General features: G+C 39.8%; 1 protein-coding gene across 1 annotated transcript; it reads left to right on the forward strand.

Moving 5' to 3' along the window:
* The first annotated feature begins 248 nt into the window (after positions 1-248).
* LOC138824182 (aldo-keto reductase family 1 member C13-like) lies at positions 249-23,606 on the forward strand. The gene is made up of 9 exons (XM_070017847.1): positions 249-365; positions 810-977; positions 2,011-2,127; positions 2,952-3,029; positions 3,573-3,695; positions 18,305-18,414; positions 19,175-19,340; positions 21,856-21,938; positions 23,344-23,606. The coding sequence occupies exons 1-9, from the start codon at positions 282-284 to the stop codon at positions 23,384-23,386; spliced, it is 972 nt and encodes a 323-aa protein (XP_069873948.1). The 5' UTR covers positions 249-281; the 3' UTR covers positions 23,387-23,606.
* Positions 23,607-24,145: the final 539 nt, after the last annotated feature.

Genomic DNA, 24,145 nt, shown 5'->3' on the forward strand with positions numbered 1-24,145 from the left:
GAAATGACATGATCAAACCCTTTACTATGTACAATTCAATATATGTCAATAGAATAAGAAAAAATAATTTTATAAAAATAAATTGATTTTAGTTCTCTTCTTATATATGAAACATTACCTCTGTCTTCACATTAGTTAATTATTAGACCAGTAGAAACACTGGTTAATCATTACACAGTTACACATTAGTTAACCATTAGTCAGGGGGTATGGCTATAAGTTACTCAGTGTCCTGTGCAGGCAGCAGAAGGAACAGCATCTGCTTAGACAACTGACCAGCTATGAGTTGTAAGGAGCATTGTGTGAAACTAAATGATGGTCATTTCATCCCCACACTGGGTTTTGGAACCTACACACCTGACGAAGTAAGTTAGCCTATGGTGGAATGAATGTTAAAAAAAATGTTAAAAAGAATGTAGAAAAGAATTCTAGAATGACTGGAAGCTGAACTGGGTTGACATGACTTAGCCACTTCTTGTATGAGGGCTGGGAATTCATTGGTTTTCACGTCTTCTAGCTATGCCCACACCTTCTTGTAAATCTAGATTATTTGAGAATACATTCTTTTCATCAGCATTTAATCTGTCAAAAAGAGGCTGGGTCTATAGCCTCCAAAACAACATGGGGTGTCATTCAGTATTACAGAAAGTGAGAATTCAATGGTCAGGGAATGAGGCTTTTGTCAAATATGCCATCTGACAATGATTTGTAGTACAAATCTCTTCAGTCTGGTCAATTATCCTCTTGGCGTACTCTGAGATCTAGTGATAACTTGTTTCTCCAAATACTATTTCTGGTTGCTCTCCTAGGTTCCTAAGAGTAAGGCCTTGGAGGCTACCAAGTTAGCTATAGATGCCGGCTTCCGCCATATTGACACTGCTTATGCATACCAAGTGGAAGAGGAGGTAGGGCAGGCCATTCGAAGCAAGATTGAAGAGGGCATTGTGAAGAGGGAAGACATATTCCTCACCTCAAAGGTATTATGTCTACAGTGTGTAAGTGTGCAAATGAATGGTGTGATGTAAAGAAGAGAAAATTATGAAATCAAAACAGTTATTGGTGTACCTTTTATTCTTATTTATTTCCCACATAGGATGTATTATGTAAAACAGAGAGTCAGTGGCTCATGCCTGTGATCCTAGCCACTCAGGAGGCTGAGATCTGAAGATCATGGTTCAAAGCCAGCCTGGGCAGGAAAGATCTGGAGACTCTTGTCTCCAATTAACCACTAAAGAACCAGAAGTGGAGCTGTGGTTCAAGTGGTAGAGCACTAGCCTGAGCAAAGAAGCTCAGAGACAGTTGTCAGGCCCTACATTCAAACCCAGGACTGATAGACTCATATGCACACAAGAAGCAATTTACAAAGATCATGACTATTTACTGACTGTATATAAATCCATAAAATTGAAGTGCCTTTATGTATATGTCCTTAACTCAAAGTACCATTATTTAGAATGGGCTCTGAGGTGAGATAGACTATGCCCAAATTACGACTTCCCTTCTCCCCTTGTTTATTTTCTACATTTTCTTCACATTTAGAAGATCAGTTTTTAACACTCATAAATATCAGAGAATTGATATTATCTGGATAGTAAATGATTTTCAGTTAAAATGTACTGATTTGTATAACATGTTCAAATGTTCAAAATATGTCCCTCCAGCCATGTAAATATAAAGATGTTAGTTGTTCATGTATTAATGAATGAGAGACGTAGAGCAATAATAAATTTATAATGTGCCTGAAAAGTAATTCAGATTGGAAATCATTATTACTTGATTAAAAAATATCCCTTTAAAATGTATTTCCAATTTCTACATATTGATGAACAATAACCCAATATGATGGGATTCACTTTGACAGGGCAAATAAAAGGAAATCGAAATATGAAGGGTGTGTTTTCCAACATCTGTTTATTTCCAGTACAAACTGAATCAATCTTATGTGACATAAATGTCCATGTTTGGATCATTTAATAATCTAGCACAATTTCTATTTTTTGACTTCTGTAGCTTTGGTGTACTTCCCTTCATCCAGATCTGGTCCAACCTAGCTTGGAAAGATCACTGGCAAACCTCAAACTGGATTATGTTGACCTCTATCTCATGCATTATCCAGTGGCTATGAAGGTAGGCAATTTATATTATCAGCTTTTTCACGATCAATATGTATGACAAACTTTGTGGGTATGACCATAATTTCCACAAATGTTTGAGTTAAGCTTCTGTCAGGAACTGAAATAAAGTTTATTTGTATGTTTTACCAACTATGCAAGTAAATTAGACAAATATTAATGGATTAAGAGGTAGAAAATTCAAGTGTTGTCTATATTTAGAGATTACAGATAACAGTTCGAAATGACTAGGCTTATACAACATTTTCTCCCATCATTACTAGAGGCTTCTTTGTTTCTCAGCCTTGTTTATTGGTGGCAAATGTGGTCTTGAAACAGTTCAAGTGTCACAGTCATTAGCAATCAGTAGCTCCTCCACAACTTCCATGATCAAGGGCCGACTTGGATACAATCTATACTAGCCTGTCCTTGAAACAGCAGATGTTCAGGTAGCTAAAAACTCTTGATAGTTAAGGCAGGTTCAATATAGAGATCCATTGTTGATGATGGTCTTTTTCAGTGAAACTTATACATTTCACTAGAGGAAACTGTAGGAATAAGTAGAGTTACCTATGTGAACAGGAGACTTCATCAGGACTGGTGGAAAGATTGTTTAATAATATTGTACACATAATATTAGTGAATAGAGCAACTTATACACCCAAAGATATTCCTAAGAACTTAGTACACAAGCCACTTGATAGTTCAGTATGGGGAGTGAGTGAGGCTCTACTCACTTTCTTGTATGTTCAGTGACTCATTCCCTCTCATACACGGAGAAGGGTTGTATGAATAACAAATATGTGACTAATGAGACTGATGTAAGTGATTCTTTTCTAGCCAGGGGATGACCTTTATCCAACTGATGAACATGGAAAATTGATATTGGACACAGTGGATTTTTGTGCCACATGGGAGGTGAGTGAGTATTTGAAGGAAAGGCAACAGAGGAAGCTGTCAGAAGAGAGCTGGGTGATATTTCTCTACCTGACAATGAGGTACATAGCCTTGGTTGTTAACATTCATTGGGTTTATGAGGATGTTGTGCTAGAGCAGTGGATAAATTGATGGAAAATAATAGAGAGAAATGGAGAGAGGTGGAATCGAAGGCAATAGGAATAGACATCTTTGTCTTCTTATGTAGTAATGTCTCCAATTCTCCAATAAGGACCCAGAAATTCTTTTTCTGGCTGCCATTGTATCTTTGGTTATTATCGTTATCATTTTCTCATTTGGACAGTCGATTCTAGTGAGTTTGCCATTTCTGGCCAGTCTAGCTGGTGTTTGTTTGTTTGTTTGTTTGTTATGGGATACTGGGTGATCAAACACAGAGCCTCACACCTGCTCTACCACTGAGAAATATTCCCAGCTCCTGACTGTGTTCTCTTGAATAGTTCCATCTTTCATGTGTATTGATGCGTGAACCATACAAATGACTTTTCATTTCCACTTGCTCTGCAGGCCATGGAAAAGTGTAAGGATGCGGGGTTGGCTAAATCCATTGGGGTGTCCAACTTTAATCATAGGCAGCTAGAAAGGATCCTGAACAAGCCAGGACTCAAGCACAAACCTGTCTGCAATCAGGTGAGCTGCCTTAGCCTCCTCTTCACCTTTTATTTCAATTTTTTTATTGTGAAAATACTGTACAGAGGGGTTACAATTGACGTGCCCAATTTCAGACCTCCCCTCACAGACCACCGAGATCATGATCAATGCAAACAGCAAAGAGTTGTTTATTGCAAGCTCGAGCTTGGTCCTCCATGCACTTGGTAACTAGTGATGCTAATAGGCCCCAAGCACAAAATCAGCATAGCTTTTATAGCATTGAACAAACAAGTTCACAAGTTCAGGGTGTTTCCACACAATCAGTTACATGATCAGTTAAAAATTGCATAGTACTGAGGTTTGAGTCCACCCTGACCACACTTCCCTTTTTCTGCTGGAATACTTGGGCAGTTGCTCTGTTTCTTAAGGGTGGCCAGGGTTGGTGGCAACCTGTGGTTTTATCGAGAACTGTTCCTCTTTCGGGGTTATTCTGAGGGTAGTACAGCTACAGGTTGGTGGGGTTAATCTTAAAATGAAGTTACTTTAGCTCTTCATTCCCTCCTCTTCTAGATCATCGGGGACCAATCATGGTCCTCTAATTGGCACAGTCTTTTATATTTACAGTTTGGTATTGGGAGCTCAGAACTAATAGATGGACTGCACTAATCTCTTTTTTACAAGGTCTAATTGTAACAAAATTAACAGTACCAAAGGCCCTTACATTTTCTTTCACCAGTCCTGACTCTGTGTATCACACCTAACTTTAATTTTATACCAGCTGTACTCATAAGCTCCAACTTTTAAGACATACTCATACCATTTGCTACATAGTTAAACTTTCTGAGGTTTGTCTTCCTTTTTTTATAAACATTTTAAGACAATCATTATTTTCAAATTCTTTTTTATCCAGAGGATACCAAATTTTCCCCAATTTCTTTTCCAAGGCTTTCTTTACTACCCTCTGCTTCTTTACAATTCCTTTAACTTCTTTGTGGCTAGAGTTTAAAACTGCCCATTTTTTCCTGTTGCTTGTGGAACCAAGTTATCTCAGAACAGCCTCAAGGCACCACTGAGATGGAGAAGCTTGCTAGATTTTAAGGCTAAAAGCAGGGCTGGGTCTTATTCTTTTTACTGACTACATTGATCACTATGCACTGAAGTGCCTAAGGCAAGCAAGCCAGTGATATCCTTGCCCCCAATATCCACTGTGGGAATAGAGAGAGTTACTGGATATCACTAAAAGAATGTCCCACAAGATCTTAGTTTTATCAGCTTTCAACCGGGATGCAGTCTCAGGTGATGGAACCAGGCAGGAATTCAAATCTACTTTTACCACAGTGGAGGTAGATGGAAGTGGTCTGGGTAATGATGTAGATTTTCTCCAGGTGACTGTCAGGCTGTCTTTCAACTTTTCCCATTAGGGTGTGCAGCAGCAGCAGCAGCAGCAGCATCAGGGTTTCTCAGTGGCTCCAAGGGACTGTCACACCTCATGCTGGGCTGCAAATTTCTACACAGACTGGTTAAGGATACATTGCATAGGCTTGGCAGGCTTTGACCCCATTGGATTTCAAGACTGTTTAGACAATAGCCCAGGACAATTTACCAAAATGACAACTGTTTTTGCTAACCAGATGTTTTTGTAAACAGACACAACAGGCTTAGTCTTGTAACCATCTCTGACGGATGCAATCTCCACACTTGCACACCTGTTAACACTATTTTTATGCCTTTTAAAAAATAATTATTTTATCTATTTTGCCTCATTATTCCAAAACTGACTCTGGACTCTTGATCTTAAAAAGGGGTTGATGGGTGAAGGTCCATCTTCTGCAACTTCTTCAAGCTGACTTCAAGGACGTTGATCCTACCTAGCCAGGAACCTATAACCTTAGCCTATTTTACAAAGAGGTTACCAGGGTTAGATGTCATTAAGAACAATATTTTAACTTTTGACAAATGCACAAACCTTTTCTCCGGCTACAGCAGTTTCTGGCTACAACAGTGTAGCTTGTTTAGCACTCTGGTTTATAAAAGCATCGTTTTGGATGGCTTAGGAATGTGATCTCTAGTGACCCCAACAATGCCTAAGTTACCTGTGCAGGCCTTCAGACAGATGTTAATAGAAACACACTCTCAGGTTTACAAACTTTTTCTGAGTAGATGAATTTCATGTAGCTGGTGTCAACTCAATTACTGCCAATTAGGGCTTTTGGCACATACAGGGGTTGGGACTTAAACTATCCCCCACATTTTACAACCTTAGCTTTTTAGTACTATCACAGATGACTGACAAGTTTCTGTCCCTTACAAAGTAGTCATGAACATTAGGCATGCTTACAAACTATCTTCCCATGACCTCCTGGCTCTGACCAGTTTTTGAAGGGCCATGCACAAATGACTCTAGGATCTGACATTATTTCTGCCATCCAAGCAGTGGCTTACTGCCTCTGGATGTTCCCCGTTGCTTTTGTCCCAGGATTGTCTTCTCCACACTGGGATAAATGCCTCATTGGCATTTCCCTTAGCTGGTTGCTGGACTTGAACTCGGGGCCTGAGCGCTGTCGCTCAGCTCTACAGCTCAAGGCTAACACTCTGCCACTTTGAGTCCCAAAGCAACTCTGCTTGCTCTTTCAGCCTTCCACTGGCTGAGTAGAGGTGATAATTTCACGCGGACCTTTTTCTGCCTGGGCTGGCTTTGAACCAGTTTGCAGATCTATGAGTCTTATAAAAGGTCACTTTACTCCAATTAAAAACAAGGTGGTCAACATAGAAGTAGCCTTTAAGCATGCTCTTACTTGGAACTTACTAAGAGCCAGAGTTACATCTGATAAATTTGTAAAAATCCTCTGTACTTTGCTCTGGGCTTACTAGAAATGTTAAAAAAAAAAAAAACCTATAAGAGCAAACTGGAATAGCAATTATTTTGGTATTTCTAATTTTTTTCTTTGTGCACTTTAAGGCAAATGTTAAGAACAATTTTACTTTTAAACTTTATATCCAAAAATCCATTTTTAATTTTTAAGCTTTAAAAAAAATATTTTATACTTTAGTTTTCATTTGTGTTTTGAAAAGATTCCTTGAAATCTTGAGGCCAAGTGTCACTCATTTTCTCTTGGCTGCTTGTTTTAAAACAGATACATATGAAAACTTTTAAACTCAAATGACAATTTTTTCTTGGTGTAAGAATTACAGTCACCATCACTGTACCAAGGAACTAGACTTAACACCTTTATGACTTAAAAAAAAATCCTAATTGTAAAACATCATTGAAAGAAAGTCACATTATACAAATAAACTTTTTTTAACCCTCTTATTAAGGCCTTCTTAATTTTAATTTTAATGCATCCAAGGAGTAAGTTTAGCAATACTAATCAGATCATCACATCACTAATTTTTACCATCTTGTTTCCAGTGTCTATTTGCAGGGAAAAGGGACAGAACAAAGATGGGCCACATGGACCCTTGGCCCCACCTATGGAATGGGCATGTACCCAATCTGACTCTTTAGGGTTAGATGAACTGCATTTGGCCAGCTTGCCCTCTTTTACCATGCATGGACTCCTCCCAGGGCCCATCCCACCATCTGTGGACTCCCCCCAGGGTCTGTCCCACCATGCATGACCAGCTGAACTGCACTTCTGCCTGCTCACCTCTCACCCCTAAAGATAGATCTTCTGTTGGCTTCTAAGTTTTTCCCTTTTCTTTTTTTCTTGGTCAGGCAGAATAGGTAACATCTTTGACAGTGTTGAACTAACCTTTACATTTAAATTTCTAATATTTATCCCCAAATTTTAGCCAAGGGAACTAAATCCCAAATAGCTAATGCATTTTAAAATATTAAAATTTTAAATACCAGATTTTCTAATTTTTAAGTTAAAGAATCATTAAAAAGCCACTTAAAATGATGTGAAAGTTCTTTAAAATTTTTGGTAATGTCCAAACCTCATAACCTTTTACATTTTTTTTCAAATTTTTTATTGTGATTAAGTGGTTACATAATTCCCCAAATTTCACAGTATTGTGGGATAGTGATGCTCAGTTAAAGTCACAAACACATTCTAACTTTCCTGGAGCAAATTGTCTATCATGGTCTATAACATTTATGAGTTCTATGAGCTTTGCAATACAGTTATTTCTTCCACATTGAGTGATATGTACATTTCTTTTGTTTTGCATACCATCAGCTGTTCCCTCTTTCCCACTTGTTCCCTCCCTCCCATCACTGCCATTGAGTGGCTTAGTTCATTTTGGTCAATGTCCAGTGCAGCTGATGGGTCCCACTGTTATATGTTTTTCCCTGATTCCTTCTAGTTCTGTGTCATCTTCCTGGTTCCCCTCCTGTGTACACATATATACCATACATGTGATCAGCAGCATGGGGTTATTTAGTAGTGATTCAACCAGATGAGCGGAAGTCCTTTGTGTCTTAAGTCCTGTTAATTTTGTCATATCACCTAACATTTTGGATTTAACATCCACGTATCAGGGAGACCATGTACCATTTGTCTCTTTGCTCTTGGCTTACCTCGCTCAACATGATTTCTTCTAGCTCCATCCATTTCCCTGCAAATGCCATTATTTTGTCATTTCTAATGGCTGCATAATATTCTATTGTGTATAGATACCACAATTTTTGGATCCATTCATCTGTGGTGGGACTTTTGGGTTGTTTCCATATCCTGGCTATTGTGAACAGTGCTGCAATAAACATGGAGGTGCATGTGTCCTTGTATACTGGTTCCTGTTGTTCAGGATAGATGCCTAGAAGTGGTATGACTGGGTCATAAGGGAGGTCAATATTTAGCTTTCTGAGGACCCTCCAGACTGCTTTCCAAAGTGGTTGTATAAGTGTGCATTCCAACCAGCAGTGTAATAGGGTTCCTCTTTCTCTGCATCCCCTCCAGCATTTGTCATTGGCTGACTTGAGGATGTGTGGGACATTCTGACTGGGGTAAGGTGGTATCTCAGGGTTGTCTTCATTTGCATTTCCTTCACAACCAGGGATGGTGAACATTTCCTCATGTGTTTCTTTGTCATTTTTATCTCTTCATCTGAGAAGTCTGTCTTTAGTTCCCTTGCCCATTTAGTAATTGGTTTGTTAGGTTTGGGAGGGATTAGTTTCTTGAGTTCCCTGTATATACTGGATATTAACCCCTTGTCTGATACATTGCTGGTAATTTCCCCCCCCCCCCATTAGTTGGTTGTCTTTCTAGCTTGGTTGCTATAGCTTTAGCTGTGCAGAAGCTTTTTATTTTAAGGTAGTCCCATCTGTCGAGTCTCTCTCCAATTTGTTGTGACCCTGGGACTCTGTTCAGGAAGTTCCTTCCTGTGCTTATAAGTTCAAGTGACTCTCCTACTCTGTCCTGCAGTAGTTTCAGAGATTCAGGTTTAATGATAGGTCCTTAATCCATTTTGAGTTGATGTTGGTGCATGGTGATAGGCTGGGGTCCACTTTTAGTCTTCTGCATGTGGTTGCCCAGTTTTCCCAGCACCAGTGGTTGAAGAGGCTGTGTTTCTTCCATTGTATGTCTTTGACTCCTTTGTCAAATATCAGCTGACTGTAGGCATGTGGATTTATTACTGGATCTTCTATTCCATTCCATTGGTCTTTGGGTCTGTTTTTGTGCCAGTACCATGCAGTCTTTGTTATTATGGCTCTATAGTAGAGTTTGAAGTTCGGCATGGATATTGCTCCCATGTTGTCTTTATTCCCTAGAATTGTTTTGGCTATTCTAGGTCTTTTGTTGTTCCATACGAATATTTGGACTGTTTTCTGTATTTCAGAGATGTACGTCATTGGGATTTGTATAGGAATTGCATTAAATTTGTATATTAATTTTGGCAGTATTGCCATTTTCACTATATTGTCTGCCTATCCAAGAGCATGGGAGGTCTTTCCATTTCCTAGCATCTTTTGTAATTTCTTTCTTTAATTTTTTATAATTTTCATTAAATTGTTCTTTTACATCTTTGGTTAGGTTAATTCCTAAATATTTTATTTTTGGAAGGTTATTGTGAATGGGGTTGCTTCCTTTATTTCCCTCTCTGCTTGTACATTGTCAGTGTATAGGAAGGCTACTATTTTTGTGGGTTGATTTTGTATCTTGCTACTTTGCCGAAGTGATTTATGATTTCTAAGAGTTTGGGGATGGAGTTTTTGGGATCATGAATGTATAGTATCATGTCATCTGCAAAAAAGGGTAGTTTAACTTCTTCTTGCCCTATGCGGATCCCTTTAATGTCTTTTCCTTGCCTTATTGCCCTGGCTAGGGGTTCCAGGACTATATTGAAGAGGAGTGGAGACAGTGGGCATCCTTGCCTTGTTCCTGATTTTAGGAGAATTGGTTGTAGCTTTTCCCCATTAAGTGTAATATTGGCTATTGGTCTGTCATAAATGGCTTATATTGTTTTAAGAAATGTTCCTTCTATTCCTATTTTCTCCAGAGCTTTTAGAATGAATGAATGTTGAATTTTATCAAAGGCCTTTTCTGCATCTGTGGAGATAATCATGTGATTCTTGACCTTGGCTCTGTTGATCTGTTGGATTACATTTATTGACTTACATATGTTAAACCATCCCTGCATCTCTGGGATGAAGCCTACCTGGTCATAGTGTATGATTTTTTTATGTGTTTCTGGATTCTGTTAGCTAGAATTTTGTTAAGGATCTTTGCATCTGTGTTCATCAAGGAAATTGGCCTGTAATTCTCTTTTTTGGTTGGGTCTTTGCCTGGTTTGGGGATGAGTGTGATATTGGCATCGTAGAATGAGTTTGGGATAGCTCCCTCCTTCTCTGTTTCTCTGAAGAACTTGAGGAGTATGGGTATTAGGTTCTTCTTTAAAGGTCTTATAGAATTCTGTTGTGAATCCATCTGAGCCTGGGCTTTTCTTTCTAGGAAGACTTCTGATTGCTTCCTGTATTTGGTTGTAGGATATTAGATTATTTAATTGATTTACTTCTTCTTTGCTCAGTTTGGGCAACTTGTTTTTCTCTAAAAATGCATCCATTTCTGCCAGGTTTTCTTTCTTTAGAGAGTATAACTTTTGAAAGTAGTCCATTAAAATTGTTTGGATATCTTGGGTACATTTTGTGATTTTTCCTGTGGCATCCCTAATCTTGTTAATATAGGTTTCCTCTCTTCTTTTTTAAATTAATTTTGCCAATGGTCCATCAATTTTATTTATTTTTTCAAAGAACCAGCTTTGTGTTTTGTTAATTTTGGTTATGATTCTCCTATTCTCTATTTCATTATTCTCCACTCTTAGTTTGGTTATCTGGCTCTGTCTAGTAACTTTAGGTTCCATTTTTGCATGTTTTTCTAGCTGTTTTAATTGCAACATGAGATTATTTACTTGGTCTGTCTCTATTTTCTTGATGTGGGCACTGAGGGCAATAAATTTGCCACTCAGGACTGCTTTTGCTGTCTCCCACAAGTTTCTTTGTGATATGTTTTCATTTTCATTGAGTTGTAGGAATTTTTAAATTTCTTCTTTAATCTCTTCTGTTACCCAGGCATTGCTTAGAAGTGTGCTGTTCAATTTCCATGTATTTGAGTAATTTCTATGGTATGCTTTGTTATTGAGAACTAGCTTGAGTCCACTGTGGTCAGATAGGATACAGGAGATTGTCAATCCCCTTGTATTTGCTTAAGTTCCTTACATGAACTATGATAAGGTCTATTTTGGAGAAAGTTCCATGAGCTGCTGAGAAGAATGTATACTGTGTTGTTTTAGGGTTGTTTTTTTGTCCAGTTGGTGTATTCTGTCTTCTGTATCTGACACTCTACATTCCATTTCGCTCACCCTGTTAACTATGGCTTCCATTGTGGTTTGCATGGAGGAAATGGACTCATTTATTGATTTGATGCTGGTTCTCAAAGTACTAATCTCACCTCTTAGTGAGGTGTGTGCTGCCTCTATTTTTGCTTGCATCTCCTGTTTGATATCCTGCATCTCTTTCGATATTTCGACCCTGTGTTCTTTCCATTTCTGGTCTATTTCTCACTTTATTTCTTGAGTCATTGCCTCCAGCATCTCTTGGATGTAGCTTTTGTCTTCCATTCCTGCTTTGCTCTCACTGGGGCTCTCCCCTGGGTGGCTGCTGACTTTTGGGGATAGCTTGCTATCCTGGGTGTTGATAAACCTTGTAATTTTTCTCTGTGATTTTCACATGGGGATTCAGGGATTATTGGAGACTAATCTGAAATTTTGTTTTGGTCAATAGGTGTCTGTCTTTGCTTGGTTGCTGTTTCTGTGCTGGTAGAGAGAGTCTGTACCTGATCTCGGTTCTGTTGGGGGCCGACCTCCAGCTGCTGGTCTGACCCACATAGGGTTCTCAGCTCTCTGCCATAGATCACTGGCAGTTCCTGCCTTTAGAAGGGTTGAGCAGCCCAGATGCTCCTGTTTGCTCCTATAGGTGCTCTCGGTGAGATTGGATGTGCTGGATGCACTCTCCCAGATGCTGGAGTCTGCTATGGGCTCCTGCTGTTTTTGTTTTATTTTTTATTTTTTTGTCTGGTTGTGGGCTTGAACTCTGGCTTGGGCACTGTCCCTCAGCTCTTCAGCTCAAGGCCGGCACCCTACCACTTGAGCCACAGCACCACTTGTGGTCCTTTCTGCTTATGTGGTGCTGAGGAATCAGATCCAGGGCCTCATGCACCTAAGACAAGCACTCTACTGCTGAGCCACCTTACTAGCCTGAGCTCCTGACTATTATCTGGTGCTGGTGGCCTGTGTTGTCCAATTCCCAGCCTAGAATATATAGGTCGGGTTCTGGTGGGGTTTAGGCTTTTCTTGTTCTGAACCCCTGGGTCTTTTGCTGTCACAGGTGTGATTCCCAAGGGGTACAGTTCCCTGTTTCCCCCCGTCTGATGAGGCGTATGCTCAGCTTCTGACTTTAGTTGGGAGGAGTTGGTTGAGTTGCCCAGGCATTGGATCTCCAGGCCTCCCCGGCCTGGGGCAAGCCAGTTGGACCTGTGCTGCTGTGTATCCCACCTAGGTTACGCAGCCTGGAGTACACAGTTCAAATTTCTTCCACTGTTGGCAGTTTTGACCCAGGGGCACTGTTCCTGGCTTGGGCATTTAAGCTCCCTTCCAGGGGCGCTCTTGCTCTAGCCTGGCCAGCTGGGTGTGGTCCATGGGCTGGTGGAGCTCTCGAACAGTTCCCAGTTTTAGTGGGTCCTGAGGTCCAGGTGTTGGGGTAGGGGGCCTGGGTCAGGGTCTGGGGATTCCCACCAGCTCTGGTCTCCCTTGAGGGATACACTGTTCCCTGCGGGGTACTCACCCTGGAGCTAGTTGGTTGCCATTGCAATCAGAGTTCAGTTTAAGTGGTTGTGGGCTGGGCTGGGCTGGGCGGTGGTGGCTCTGAGTGTTTCTCCTCTGTCTCTGCCTCAGTTGATACTGTTTGGGTTGTGCTGTGTGATGGACCTCGGGCCTCCACCCGAGGGGTTGGGGAGGGGCCTCCGTGCAGGTTCTGAGTGCTGGGGTTTATCTCTGAGCTTTCTGGATCAGCACCAGTTCCTTGCAGGTCTTCTGCTCTGGTTTTCTGTGGGCATCCCTTGTAGCTCTGGGGTTCCCACTGTGCGGCCAAGTGGCTTTGGTGGGATGGAGCCTCTCTGCTCAGATGAAGAGTGAGGGGTGGGGGTGGGATCTTTGTGCAGGTTCCCGGCTCCTGGGACTCTGGCAGCCCCCCGCCCTGTGGGGCTGGCCATGGCTTGGCACACTGCCACGTGGCCAGTAGAGGTTAGGGGAGGGGTCTTCACGCTTCTCTGTTCTGAAATTCTTCTTTTTCTCTCTTTCTTTTTTGTTTTTTTCTGCCTCCTGTTTTTCTCTGGGTGTTCATCTTTTTGTTGTTGTCGGTCTCTTGGGGAGATTAAGCATTGGAACTTGAACTCTCTTTTTGGTTGGGGAGAGCTGAGTACTGCCCTGTCGCCATCTTGGTCCTCCCTAACCTTTTACATTTTAAATTTAAACTCACCCAATTGTTACAGCATGCTGACAATTCTTATCTTGAACATGTTCACAGACACATACAAAACACTCGCACAGATCTTGCTGCACACAGATCTTAAAGGGCACAAAAATCAAAATCAGTTGTATGTACATTTTTTAAAGTTTTTAAACAAAAATTTAAGACAGTATTTCTTTTAAACTAAGTACCTTTGTTGAGCTTCATTTTTCCAGAGCTTGCTTGTTTAGCAAGGTGATTCACCAATGGGTCTTTTGAATCCCTTCTGTTGGAGGAGGGCTGGGGGAGGGGGTCACCTGAAACTAACCTGGTCTGATTTTTTTTATCCAATTTTAAACAAGAGCACTTTACAAATTGTTACATTGTCAGGACTAGCTGAAAAGTTCAAACCAAGCACACAGCCTTCCACCTGCTCCCTGCCCACAGCCTCCACAAGGAGAAAATGCAGCCTGAGGCTTGAAGGGAACCAAACTTCCATACCTCACAGGGAGGGGAGGCATAGCAGGTCTGAGACTGAGCCCAGCTGGAAGCTGGAACTTTTATTCCCCCAGAGATGTTTAAATAAATAAAAAAAAAAACACAAATAAACACAAAAACCAAGGATCCACATTTAAAACTGGTATCAATTCTAAAACTATAAGACAACAACCAAAGGCTGAGTTGGGGAATAATGGGCCCCCAGTTTATCCCTACCAGAACTCTGTGCCTTTCTCAATCAGCAAGCTGAATCCAGAGTCTGCTGAGTGAGCCTGCCACTCTCACCCAGAACTTCCCTACCTTAAAAAACAGAACATAAAACACACCGAAGTAAAAAAGACAGACAAGTGGCCACAAAGACATAATCAGGTCTCAGTGAATGGAGTGACATCTCACCACCATTTACAAGTGGGACTTAAATCCATTTACCAGGGGACTTGAACCTCTTCTTCTCACCTCTGGAGGATTTATCTTTTAGATTCCTGCAAACATTGACCCAGGGGCCTTCCAAGGTGGAGGAAAATTCCCAGTCATCTTGGGGTAAGGGAAAGAAGTTCCTAGCGACCGTCCCTCAGACTGACAGGTTCTCCACCATGCTCAGACCCCCCCTCTCCCTCCCCCCCCCAGGGCCAAGGCCTGAGGCTGAGGCTAAGATCTTGCTGGGGCCACTTGCAGGTGGTCAGTGACAGTTTCATCCTGAATATGGTTGATAAATTGAAGGTCTCTCCGGCTGGCCACCCCCTGTCAAGGGTGGGCCATTCCAACTGGCAGTAAGTAATTAGTTTTTCCTTTTTTAATTTTCACACTTAAATTGTGGGCCCTGTCTTTAGCATCCTTGAAATGGTTTCGGGGAACTCAAGGATGCCCTCTTGATCTGAAAATGAAAGTAAGATGAACAAGGAAGAAGGTGCCAAATCAGAATGACAAACAGAACACTCAACACAAAGATACAACTTAAGATAAAGACATATGCTGTTCATTATAAATTGCCAACCAGAAAGTGCCAGACTTGGAAAATTCTCCAAAAAATGCCTGCACATCAGTGTCAGACTACAGACGGAAAATTCCCCCCGACCCAAAATCTGTACTAAACAGCAATTTACCCAGATGGGGACTGGGGACTTCTCCCACATACCCCGTTGGCAGCCTGATAGTGCATCCTCCAAGACTCTTTGCCAACCAGAATAATACAGACCCTGCGGCAAACCAGAATTATAGATACAGAACCTGCAAGTTACCAAAAATACAGAACAGCAATGCCTCAACTTACTGGCCAAGTTTTTCATGACTCTGTGATCTGGTGTCTGGGTTGGCTTATGGGGGGGATCCCGGACGAGCCCCCAGATGAAGTGTCCAGTTTCTGACATCCCCTCACAGACCACCAGAGACCATGATCAAAGCAAACACCAAAGAGTCGTTTAGTGCAAGCTTAAGCTTGGTCCTCCGTGCACTTGGTAACTGGTGATGCTAAGAGGCCCCGAGAACAAAATCAGCATAGCTTTTTATAGTATTGAACAAACACCTTCACAAGTTCAGGGGGTTTCCACACAGCAGTTACATGATTGGTTAAAAATTGCATAGTACTGAGGTTTGAGTCCACCCTGACCACACTTCCCTTTTTCTGCTGGAACACTTGGGCAATTGCTCTGTTACTTAAGGGTGGCAACCTGCAGTTTTTTCGAGAACTGTTCCTCTTTCGGTGTTATTCTGAGGACAGGACAGCTACAGGTTGGTGGGGTTAACTTAAAATGGAGTTACTTTAGCTCTTCATGAGCAAAGTAATGAGTACATTTCTTATCAAGCATTGTTGCCTCCTCCTTTGTTCCCCCTTACTATCTCTTCCCATCTCCTCCCCACCCTTCACCCCTAACCCCGCACCAAAGTTGTAAAGTTCGTTTTTTGACATAACAACTTGTACATCTTATTGTTGCAATGGGTCCACCTGTATCCCTATTTAAACAATTTGTTTTTTCCCTTCCCCTCCCCAAATTATACCAACATCAATTACAGTGAAAACAGGGGTTATACCGTGTGGGAGGGACATACAAAGCAACAAAGAAATCATCTTATAAATATGTTAAAAACAATAGCAAGAAAGAAAAAACATTTGAGTTCTTATCTGACCGTTTCTGCTTGTCTCAGACATATACTAGTATTACTGTAAGGTTTTTTTCAACCTTTTCAGTTGATGTCATTTGATTGGAAGGAAAGATTCTTACACCAATGTCTTTTTCTCAGAGAATATGGAAGTCTCTCAATGGTGTCTCTGATGATTAAAATTCTTATTTTAATGAGAGTATACATTTTTTGTTTAATTGATTCCATTTTCAGGCATATATCTAGGATGCAGCATTTGTTAAGCACACTTGAGTTTGGAAGACTGGCAGGATATTGGACTGTAGGATTGCTATTACAGGAATAAGTCTAAGATTGTCTTTGAGAAGATTTAGCTGATAGTAAGGGTAGAATGAAATGGTAGACATTGGTACGGGCTTGTGTGAAGTTTCAGTGTTTCTGTTCATCTTGGCTTACTTGGTTATCAGTACATTTACATGGAAAGGAAAACAGAATCTGTGAAAGTCATCCAGATTAGACTGATCATGCCATCCATTTATAGTGACACTAAAGGTAGAAGAAATGCACTCTGAGGAACTTACCACAGAACACAGAGCTGACTCAAGATCTGAAATATATCAAACATTTAGAATTATTGATACTTTTATATAAAATATTCATGTTCTCAATCCTGTATTGAAAGTAACTTACATGTGGTGACATTTATGTCCATGAGTCTCCATCCCAATCTGAAATACTTTGCTGAATCTCTTCAGAGCAAAGTGTAGACACAGCTCTTCCCTGTGGATGATCTTTGAGCATATCTCCTAGGAATGAAGATTTCTCCCACATGAACTTCTAGCACCGTACCCCAAGAAGTTAATAGTAATTTGTTTTCGACATTTAAATCCAGTATGTATTCAAATTTCCCACGGTTCTTTTGTATTTCTATGCTCCCATGTTTTCACACTTTGTTTTATGTTGCCTTTCTTATATTCTTAACCTGAAATAGTCACCAAATCCTCCTGTCTTATGATAGTAATTAGATTTTTTGCATCAATTTCTGTCAAGTAGGTAGGACAATTGATGGAATGCTATATTTTTCAAATAGAATTGTACTAGGGAGCATGCCATTCTTGTAATAGTAAAGATGCATATTTTCATCATTTGGCTGACTATTCCTGGCCTCAGCTCTTTGTAAAGGCATGATTTACCATTGTGCAATCACGTTATAAATATTTCTAAAGTCCTTCCTACTTGTTCATCTCCAAGGTTCAATCTCAAGGCACATTTACACATAATTCTTTAGTTTCCATCAATGATTGTTAGGAAAATTAGAATCTCGGGATTTGTGCGTATTTTTCTTCTAATTACTTTGCTTCCCTATCTTAGAATGCAAACAATTTTATTCCTCACCTGAATAAACTAATTAGTCCTGTGAGATGAGGATCCTGATTAACCTTCCTCTTCAAAACAATGCTCTGATAAGGAATTCATCAGCAGGGGAAAATATTTTTGTCCCTCCTTTTGGTTTCTGCAAGTGTATTCTTACAAATTCATGAATGTTTATTTACTGTCTTGTTAAAATGGATTTTGCTGATTATTGGTTCCAATGCACAACTTTGACCGAATGTCACCAGCAGCTGTTTTCTTTGTGTGTGTATGTGTGTACCTCTTTGTAAAAATAAGAAATTACCTTGTTACAAGTAGATAATTGTATTCAGCATTGATAATGTGGTCCACAGAATTGATTAACTCAAGAAAATTACTTTAAGAAACATACAATGGGGCTGGGAAGGTGGCTCAGTGGTAGAGTGCTTGCCTTGAATGCATGAGGCCCTGGGTTTGATTTCAGAGCAACATATAGGCAGAAAAATCTGGAATTGGCACTGTGGCTCAAGTGGTAGAGTGCTAGCCTTGAGCTGAAGAGCTGAGGGACAGTGACCAGGCCAGAGTTAGGCCCCCAACCAACCAACCAAAAAAAAAAAAAGAAACATACAATGATGATAAGGATATAAGATTATTTTTATAACAAAAACATTACTTTATGCTGATAATTTTAATTCCAATTTAATGTTCCACGTTTTTTTAATTGTTCAGCTTTGTCTGATATTTTAATGTGATAGCATTGTGTCTTATTCATGTGTAGGTAGAGTGCCATCCGTATCTCAACCAGGGAAAGCTGCTGGATTTCTGCAAGTCGAAGGATATTGTTCTGGTTGCCTATTCCGCTCTGGGAACTCAAAGATACAAACGATGGTAATAAGTACAGCAGGGAGTTTGCTTAGAACACTATTGTTGAAAAGGTATCTTTATTGTTGTAGACTCAGCTTTTGTTGTTGTTGTTAGCTCTAGATGGTTTTTTTTTTTTCCTTCTTTTCTTCCAGTCCTGGGGCTTGAACTCAGGGCCTGGGTGCTGTCCCTGAACTACTTTTGCTTAAGGCTAGTGCTCTACCACTTGAGCCACAGTGCCACTTCTGGCCTTTTCTGTTTATGAGGTACTGAGGAATTGAACCCAGGGCCTCATGCATGCGAGCTAAGCACTTCACCACTTAGCCACCTTCCCAGCCTGTTGTAGTTTTTTTTTGTTGTTGTTTTATTTCATTTTTGTCCATTGTGACCTTGAACTCAGGACATGGATGCTGTCCCTGAGCTTTTCTGCTCAAGGCTATCACTCTATCACTTGAGCCACAGCTTCATTTCCAGTTTTCTGTTGGTAAATTGGAGGTAAGTGTCTCATGGGCTTTCCTGCCTGGGCTGGCTTCAAACCAAGGTCTTCAGATCTCTGCCTCCTGTGTACCAATGATTACAGGCCTGAGCCATCAGAGCCCAGCTTAGTCTCAGCTCTTTAAAGTACATTCTGAACTGGCCCAGGGGAAAATATGTATTTAAGTGCACTCTTTTTTTGCTAAGCCAGTACTCCTGGTCTGAAAAAGGGCACTCCAATGCATTCTGGAAGTCTCCCAACAAAACTGAGTACTCAGCCTCTGGAGTTCAGCACTTCTGTCTCTCTTTCCAGGGTGGACCAGAGCTCCCCAGTACTCTTGAATGATCCAGTTCTTGGTACCTTGGCCAAAAAGTACAATAGAAGTGCAGCTCTGATTGCTCTTCGCTACCAGGTACAACGTGGAGTTGTGACTCTGGCTCAGAGTTTCAAAGAACAAGAGATGAAAGAGAACGCGCAGGTAATGAAGGTGCTGTTGGCATATGAGCTCCTATTTACTCTTCAGGTGAATCCTCTGGATCAGATGGTTGTCTGTAGCATTGGCTATGCCTGTGCTCTTGGAAATTTTTTCTCCTAACTTACAAAAGAAGAGATGGGAACAGCCATATTTTAGAATTAGGATTGGGAAGAGCAATGATATTTTGGCTTCAGAATTAAATTATCCATGCACTGCATATCCCTGCGCCATTGATATTATCTTTTCTTAATTAGAGTAGTGATTTTTATTCTGCAAGTTATTATGTTTGTATTTTTCATTTGCTTTGTTTTGAGTTTCTCTACTGGTTGATTTCTTTCCTGTTTGTCCATTGATCCGGGTTGATGACATCACTTTTGCTATATTATTACTTGCAGTAGTTATAAAACAAACTGTGCATACTAGAACATTTCTTTAGTTCAAGGTGCTATTGTTAAGCCAATTGCTGGTGACTCATGCCTATAATCCTAGCTACTCAGGATGCTGAGATCTGAGGATTGTGGTTCAAAGACAGTCTCAGCAGGAAAGTCCATGAAACTGTTATCACCAGAAAACTGGCACTGTGGTTCAAAGTGGTAGAGCACTAGACTTGAAGGAAATAAAGCACTCAGGGCCTGAGTTCAAGCCCCATGACTGACCAAAACAAAATATCCTATTGTTTGGAAACTTGCCGTAAATTCAGTAAAGTTTTTTTCATGTTGGCTGAGTTTGCAGCAATGTCAGAACTGTCACGTATTTTCTGGAAAATCAGACTAGTCTGTCTTGTGATAGTAATTGTGTTATTCCCTAGGTTCCTCAGTTTTGTATCAATTTCTTCCAACTAGTGCAGGTTGTATGTCTTCACATAGACATACACTAAGGCAATGTGCTTCTCCTTGCATGCCTTCAATGCCCAGACTCAGAAATGGTATATAACTGCTTTTGCTAAATTCTACTATGTTAAAAAGTAAGCATATTTAAGGAATGGGGAAGTAATAACACATCCTACTAGAAGTTGGAAATCTGTGCAACAAAAGGTATGAAGACTGAGAAGTATGACTAGAATAAGGTCTTTTAATAACTAATTTGCATTCACATATTCTCAATATGAACTGTTTTTTTCCAAGCCCTGATTTATCAGAATATCTCCTCTAACATTCTCCTTGTGTTTGTATGCTGGTTTTCGTGTGCTCTCATGTACAAAATTTTCTTCTGTCATTGTACTATTCATGCCTTTGCTTTGTCTCTGGTTAGTGTCAGGTCTTTTATACTTTGGAATCATAAGAACATTCTACTTACTCATCTTACTAAAGTATTACAACCTTCTTCTAATTCAATTGTAGCACACATAATACACATACATAATTTTAAAATGATAAATAGATGATCTCAGTGAGAGTAATGCATATAAGGCTTCTTTCCTACTTTGAATGTGTCATTTCCTCTCTCCTATTGCCTTAATAGTGCTAGAACATCAGTCTTATTGTCCCATATGGAAAAAAAATATTTTCCTGAGCCTTCCCTTGTGCCATTGAAGAGTGTCTTAGCTATTCTTGACAGATTGTCCTGTTATATTTAGAATAACTTTACTATCCTCTTACCTGAATAAGTCTATTAGTGTTCTGATATCTACGTTGTGATTTTCTAAATTATTAACCAATCTAATTTAATTTCAGAGATTATTTTTTGGTCTCTCTGCTTCTTTCAGTGTCTGTCTGTCTGTATGTTTCTCTCTCTCTGTCTCCCTCCCTCTCTCATAGACATATACCACTACCACCCTCACCCCCACCACCATCAAACTATAATTAGTGAAATTTGATTTGTTCTTCAAGGGGCCCAAATTAGGTGAAAAGATTCTTTTCAAGCCATCTCCATTTTCCATTTAAAATGATATAATTAACATTTGGACAATGCTGAATTTAATTATGTTGAAAAGAGCCTTGTTCTTTTAATTGTTTTTTAATTGATATAGAAATCTAGCTGTATGCATGAAGATATTTGAATTGTGTTGTTTCAAAACTTGCTGTTCAAATCGTATAAATAGGGATACAGGTGGACCTATTGCAACAATGAGATGTATAAGTCGTTATGTCGAAAAATGAACTTTACAACTTTGGTGGAGGGAGGAAGGATAAGGTGGGGGGGCAGGGAGTATGGGAAGGGATGGGAAGGGGAAACAAAGGAGGAAGCAACAGTGCTTGATAAGAAATGTATTCATTATCTTTCCCCTGTAATTGTAAACCCTCTGTACGGTATTTTCACAATTAAAAAAAAACTTGCTGTTCATTCTTTGGTAACTTCTATGAAGCTAAAATCTTTTAATAATATGAGCAGTGTTTCTGGGTCAGCTACTTTTCATGTCTTCTTTTGTATATAGCACCTTGTAGCTTCAATAAACTTAGGGTTTCAAGAAATTTGAAAGATGCTTTAAATGCTGACTATGAAATCTGATTTATTTGCATATTCAAGATTGGTCAGCGTAGTGTCTAAGTATTTTAAAATGTTTCTGCTTGCATCATAGGTTTATGGATTCCAGTTATCTTTAGAGGACATGAAAGTCCTAGATGGCCTGAACAGAAATTTCAGATATCTTCCTGCTGATATGTAAGTAATGTTATCATTTTATTTTAAGCTTCAACTTCATTTAGTTTCTGGTCTCTTCTGTCCTTTTTAGAACCTGAACACTTTCTTTGCCTCTCCAATGGCTCCCATTGTGGGAGTCAATGGAACATTTGTTTTTGAGTTTCTGAACTAGGAATATCTCAGTGCAGAAGACAACGAAATTTAGGAGAAGACAGCATGAAAACAAGTAAATGCTGTTTCCATCATTGAAGAAAATTCATAGTCATCAAAAATGTCTTTCTCCATGGTCTATACTCAAGGAATGTGACAATGGGCATATGTCATACATGAGCATGAACAAAGTAGTATATATCCCTTTGGTTGTTCATATTGTTAATTTGTGATAAGAATAAATGTGCTCCTATTTGAAAGGAGATTAGCAAATCTACAGTAGCATTGCTCAAAAATGGGTAGATACATTATCATTATTAAAATTTTTATTAGTATGGAGAAAGATGAAACTAATCTAGGGACATAACACCATGAGAGACAAAGCACTAAACAATAAAAATTTACATTCTGGGCTGGGAAGGTGGCTCAGTGGTAGAGCGCTTGCCTTGCATGCCAGAGGCCCTGGGTTCGATTACTCAGCACCACATAAGCAAAAAAGAAAAAAGCCGGAAGTGGTGCTGTGGCTCAAGTGGTAGAGTGCTAGCCTTAAACTGAAGAGCTGAGTCACAGCCCCCAGGCCCAGAGTTCAGGCCCCACAACCGAAAAAAAAAATTTACATTCATCTTAAATACTTCCATAGGTAATGTTTCTTTGTTACTTTTATATTTTGTATTGGTAAATATAGAGTTCTATCCATTCTATGGTAATGTGGACCTATGTTTTATAAATTACTTCTTCCATATCTGAATCTAATACAATATGGTATACATGATAGTAGTAACTAATCCAATAAAATAGCAAATTAATTTAAATTATATACATAACTTAAATGAAGTAGTAAAATTTAAATTACATTTGTCATCCCAAACATAACCTTAAAGTACTTTTTGTGTTGGTTGCTCTTTGAAATTGTCTTTGTACTGAGCTTGACATAAGAGATTTCTTTTCTCTATTAGAAACTGAAATGAAAAGGGGCATTAAAAAAATTTCTTTCCTTTGTTTGATGGACACACAGAGAGAAGGGAGAAGTATGCATCTATGCTTATTCTCATTTTTCCTGTGTGTTCTGTTCTGTTCAATATAGTTGGGAGAGTTTGGTTCTTATATTTTAAAACTACTTTGTGTAAAGTTAAAGTCATGAAAATTAGAATGGCAGAAAATAGTCAGAAAATATAATGATTAATTTCTAACTGAATTGTAGATTTATAGAAATCACATATGAACTTCTATAGAAATGGATCCTAGAGCTTATGGTATGCATTCTTTGTCTTTGTAGCTTTCTTGATCACCCTAATTATCCATTTTCTGATGAATACTGAAAGGGAGGCCTGTGTGACGTCTTCTACCTGAAACTCCTGTGTACAGAGGGCCCTGGGAAGCCAATGGCTCTGCCATTGGGATTTATCTGTTCTACTCCATTGCTGCCGCTTAGGAGTTACACTCAGCTTAAGCTGAGTCCCCACTCCCCGACCCCGCCTAGAAGAGAATGATTTCCAATTTCATCACTTGTTTAAATAAAATTAAAGTTGTCTCCTTGAAGATCTGTCTCGCCCCTGTCACTATCACTTGTATGTTGTGTTTCCTATCGCCTCATTGTGACCCAAGACCAGCTAGAAGTCTGAAGGTTGAGATTAGAAGACTATAATACTGTTAGTTTGTTTTGTTTTGTTTCAGACTAAGTAATGAAATATAGCCCCTTTGGCCTTGAACATGTGATCTCCCTGCCTCAAACATTGGAGTGCCAGGATTATAGGCATGCATCATTACACTTGGCTGTTAATGGCCACACTGTGGACATTAGAGAGGTGAGGATGGTCTTGTTCTCAGGCTTCAGGAAAATAATGGTTAGCAGGAAATTAACAGTCAATGTTCTTCCAGTGCATGACATTTAGTTAAAGATTCTTAGTGTTGAAGGAGAGTTACAGTGCAAGAATAATCACTGGTCTCAGGGCAGCTCCATATTAAAGCACCTAGAAACTGAAGAGTGAAGTATTCCTGTGGAGGTTTGAACTCTGGTGAAGTGGTGAATCATTAGCAGTGATCAAGATCAGGATTGAGATGAGATGCTTGGTCAGCAG

This window comes from Dipodomys merriami, unplaced genomic scaffold, assembly GCF_024711535.1.
Source record: "Dipodomys merriami isolate MVZ:Mamm:240054 unplaced genomic scaffold, mDipMer1.0.p SCAF_1279, whole genome shotgun sequence".
NCBI lineage: Eukaryota > Metazoa > Chordata > Mammalia > Rodentia > Heteromyidae > Dipodomys > Dipodomys merriami.